The sequence below is a fragment of the Plasmodium fragile genome, assembly GCF_000956335.1.
Source record: "Plasmodium fragile strain nilgiri unplaced genomic scaffold supercont1.176, whole genome shotgun sequence".
Classification (NCBI taxonomy): Eukaryota; Apicomplexa; class Aconoidasida; order Haemosporida; family Plasmodiidae; genus Plasmodium; species Plasmodium fragile.
The window spans coordinates 1-4,542 of record NW_012192756.1 but is presented as its reverse complement, the minus strand read 5'-3'; the positions used below and the strand labels follow the sequence as shown (position 1 = coordinate 4,542).

Genomic DNA, 4,542 nt, shown 5'->3' with positions numbered 1-4,542 from the left:
TCTTTATGCTTTAGTACATGTATGTGTGCACTGACAAGGATGCATATATATGGATGAGCACAATCAACACCAAATTGTTCTTAGCTAGTGTTCTGCATGGAACGTTTCCCTGTACAGGCAAAAGTAGTATTTTGCGGAATGGTTTTCACTGGACTCAAGCACTCGGGGGGGGGTTGTGCCTCTGTAGAATATGCTAATGGCCTTGGAAGGGGCGAATTGCATCCTTCATTTATCTCCTGCCTTCTATAGTATAATATGGTCTATAGTTGGTATATTGGAAAATTTCGCACGTGTCAGTTACCAACTAGACGAACTTGATACCTGCAACTCGACACGGCCGCCACAAGCTTTCCTGCCGATTTGTACGTTGTTACCCCTTTTTCTACATTACTCCCTCGCCTTTTCTAACTTACACTGTCTCCTAAATTACGCTGTCGTGTGTCTCATATGCATAAATCCACGTTCTATGTATTCCATAACTTCGTACAGTGCACTGTCCACTCATGGTTGTCGCCGCTGCCGCTAGCGCTGCATCCGTCGCCGCACACACAGACCTCATCTACACTACCGCTCCGCTGTACGGTGCGCTCGCCGCTAATCCACGTTACGCTACCGTTATCGCTATAGCTGCCCTCGTGGCCGCCGCACACACGTCAGCTTCACGTGGGGGTGCTGTTCCCCCGCGTGTGCGTGTTGTTGTGGTGGGCGCATGCATATTCGTGTGCGGTCGGACCAGGCCGTATTCGCATCGTACTATTCGTTGCCTTACCGTCCACTGCTTTAATTTTCTCTTGTACTACTTTTATAACCTTTTCAATAGTTTTCACGGCCTCTGTCCTTATTTTCTCCACGTCTTGCTTTATTTTAGGAATTTTCGTGTCGTCCACCCGTTTCACCTTATGCTTCTTCGCCTTGTCTTTTGTATACTCCGCCCACTTCGTAGTACACGGCACAGACCCATCTATGTGCTGTATTCCATCCAGCATTTTCCCCTCCCCCCGTAACCAGTGAGCTATGTCCAAATTTACGGCTTCGACATTCTGCTTATGACCTACATACCCACACATGTTGCACTTGCCGTCCATTACAGGGCCCTGCAGTGCTCCTTGTCCATCTTTTCCTGGGCTCTGCATCCGCTTAAATGTTATTCCGGCATACTCTATACCTCTGTCCCAGGTTCCCTGCTGCGGGCAGTACATTTTTTTGAGCATATGCCCAAATGTATTGGCTACTTCACACCTTAGTTTTTCGACCTCTGTATCCTCGTTCCCATCTATGCCGTTCTGGTTTGCAAACCATAGAGCAACACTCATAAGTCTGCACCGTACTACGTCTGCTACTTGTTGATCGATGAAATAATTCCCATCTTCCTTTAAATCATCCCATCCTACATTATAACAGTTGGCACCGTATGCATCCATATGCTGTTGTCCTTGCTGCATATAGTTCTTAAACTCATCCAACACCTTCTTCACCTTTTTCCATTGTTCTTCCTATATTTTTCATATAAACATAAAGAAATATGCGTGTTAGTACTTCAGTCGCACTCGTCCTCTCTAATGCACCTGCACCTGCACCTGCATATACGTATGTGCCGTATGTATAAATTCCTCCTGCACCTGTTTCCCTTGTTGCTCCATCCTCTTGTTCGCACCGTTTACGCTAACTTACACTATATTGTTGCGCCACGTATATTTCCTTTTGCCTCCACTCCAATAATTTGTCTCCCTGACAGTCCTGTAGCTCGCGCGGCTTCTTCGCCACCGGTTTCGGCGCTACTGGTTTGGCGGCTACTGGTTTGGCAGCCTGTCCGTCGTGGCCGGCTGCGTTGCCAGGTGTCGGTGTCGGTGACGGTGATGATGGTGCTGAGTTCGTCGGCTTTGGTCTTGGCCGTGGTCTTGGTGTTGTTTCTGGTCCTGTTCCGGAACCTACTTTTCCTGGGTACGGTGATGCTGTGCGCCCTGGACTTTGTCTTGGTGTGGATGGTCTCCGTGGTGGATGGGGAGGTGGTGGCCGTGCATCCGGCACGTCACGTGGTGAACTTGTCGAAGACGAGTCCCCGCTCTTGACCTCTTTCAATATATCGTCCATACTTTTATCCTCTCCACCAGCTTCTTTTACTTTGGTCAATATGTTCTGCACCGCCTCTTCCAACTCCTGCTCCATCTCCCTTATTTCTTCCTTTACCGTGTTCTTTAACTCGGTGACTGTGTGCTCTCCATATACCTGTCCTTTTCGTGTTTTTCTCACATTACAATCCTGCCCTAACACCCCCTGCTCCCCATCCCTTAACACTAATGTGTTCCTGGTGAACCATCTATCCATTATATCCCATAAATCCCTTTCTCCCGGTTGCTGCCGTCTGTCACCCCCTTGTGCGGCATCCTCCTGTTCACATGTAAAATTATACTCCGCTGCGCCGTGCTGACGCACGAAAGCCTGCGCAGCCGTAAATGCCAGTTGCCCGCCACCTTTCTCTAGACAATTCTTGCCTATTATTCGTTTCATAAAGATATTTACTAGAATACATCTCATATAAAGTACCGCGCTGTCTTCACTATTGTCCCTGGCCCACGAGGTCTTAGTGGTCATACTGAATGGAATTTTATGCTTAAAAGATAATGCTTTAAGTGTTAACTCGCATGCAGCTTTAGTCTTCGCATCCAGTTTCCCGGCTTCTCCGTCTTCATCGTCGTCCCCCCCACACAATGTCGCTATGATAATATCATCTTCGTCATTTTCCATATGCCCCCTAAATTTCTTCCATACTTCCTGCACATTTTGCCAGAAGTTTTCCTGTAAATACAGCATTAATTGCATGCACATGTATGAACTATACTCCTGCTGCTACTTATGCTCTGTATATAATTATCTATACTATTGCACTTCCCATTTATATATATATTTACTCTTCTGATAATATTATAGCAGCCGATAATGCACATACACATTAGCCCTGCGCACAATCCTCAAATGTAGTCTATAATAGTTGTATAATACTGTCCAATTTCCTTTTATTCGGTGATACACATGAACTTACCCTACATGACTTGTCACAACCCTTTACCCCAATATCCCCGGGCTTAATATAATCATTCCACAATATGTCCAAATACGCCGCCATGAGCTCTCTGTGTTCAGCATATAATATATGACTCCCGCCGGGTCCCACTCAAACTCTACATGAACTGAACGTTACCCATCAGGACTATGCATCCCACCTTGGGTACCTCATTTCCTGCATACCTATAATATGCCTTCTGTACTGTATCCCGAAATAACAGTACTCCTAATACAACTCCGTAACCACAATACTGTCCTTAACAACAAACACCACTTGCAAAACAAGTGCCCCCCGTAACAACAAATACCAGTTTAACCACAAATACCGCCGTTAACAACAAATACCCCCTTCTTCTACACTAAAACCGCAGTATAACAACAACATCAAGTTTTCTTCCGTCGTTGCCGCAACCTCGTACAAGCGCTTGTCGTCGAGTGTAAGAAGGGGTTCTGCGCAGTAGCCGAGTGTAAGAAGGGGTTCTGCGCAGTAGCCGAGTGTAAGAAAGGAGGAGACGATTGTCTCTCCGAGCAACGCATCGGTCCGAGTGCAAGACGGATTCGACGAAGTAGCCGCGTGTAAGAACGCAGGAGCGATTGTCTCTCCGCGCACACGCGGCCGAGTGTAGCACGGATTCGACGAATGCTTGCCCGAGTGTAAGAACGGAGGAGGATTGTCTCCGACTAAAGCGGTTCGAGTGAAGGGGTTCGACGAAGTGTCCGCGTGTAAGAAGGAGGAGGATTTTCTCCGACTAAAGCGGTTCGAGTGAAGGGGTTCGAGGAAGTAGCCGCGTGTAAGAAAGGAGGGAGAGATTGTCTCTCCGAGCAAACGCGTCGACCAACGCGGCCGCGTAACTACCGCAGTACCAACGCTTCGACGAAGTAGCCGAGTAAGCATTGTGCCGAGGCTAAGACCGATTCGACGAAGTAGCCGCGTGTAAAAAGGGAATCATTGTCTCCGAGTGAAGCGGTTCGAGTGAAGGGAGTTCGAGGGACGCATTCGAGTAAGGCTTTCGCGGGACGAATTCGCGTGCGCGAGCAGGGAGCGGGGGACGGGGAGGAAGGGACACACATATTATGTGCGGGAGCAAGAACGAGGGAAGGAAGGCGGCAAAGACGACAGAAATTTATGTTATCGTTCGTTTTAGGTGTACGCGCACAGCACGACACCGTGTGTGTGACAGGCGTTTAGTGGAGACCGGTGTACACAGGGGGGCGGCGGGTGGTATTCATGACGGTGTTGCGTGTGTAAGGTAGTGTAGTGTAACTTTTTTTCTATTTTTTCCTTAGCTTTGTCTTTTCTATCTTTTCTTTCTTCCTTATTTTCCTTCTTCCTTTTTCTCCGTGTTCGACAGAAATATTAAGTTAGGAAATTGGTGTACGTTCTTTCTAGGTAGGGAGGCCACCGTAGGACCTTGTCGTATATGAACTGCTAACTCTGGAGCAGATTTTCCCTGGTGGATGTAATGTTTCTATTTGGGA

General features: G+C 47.6%; 1 protein-coding gene across 1 annotated transcript; it reads right to left on the bottom strand.

Annotated features, from left to right (window-relative positions):
- Nucleotides 1–659: 659 nt before the first annotated feature.
- AK88_05605 (uncharacterized protein) lies at nucleotides 660–2,811 on the bottom strand (the record flags this gene model as incomplete). The annotated part of the gene is made up of 2 exons (XM_012483207.1): nucleotides 660–1,493; nucleotides 1,672–2,811. The coding sequence occupies 2 exons, from the start codon at nucleotides 2,809–2,811 to the stop codon at nucleotides 660–662; spliced, it is 1,974 nt and encodes a 657-aa protein (XP_012338630.1).
- Between the last annotated feature and the right edge of the window lie 1,731 nt (nucleotides 2,812–4,542).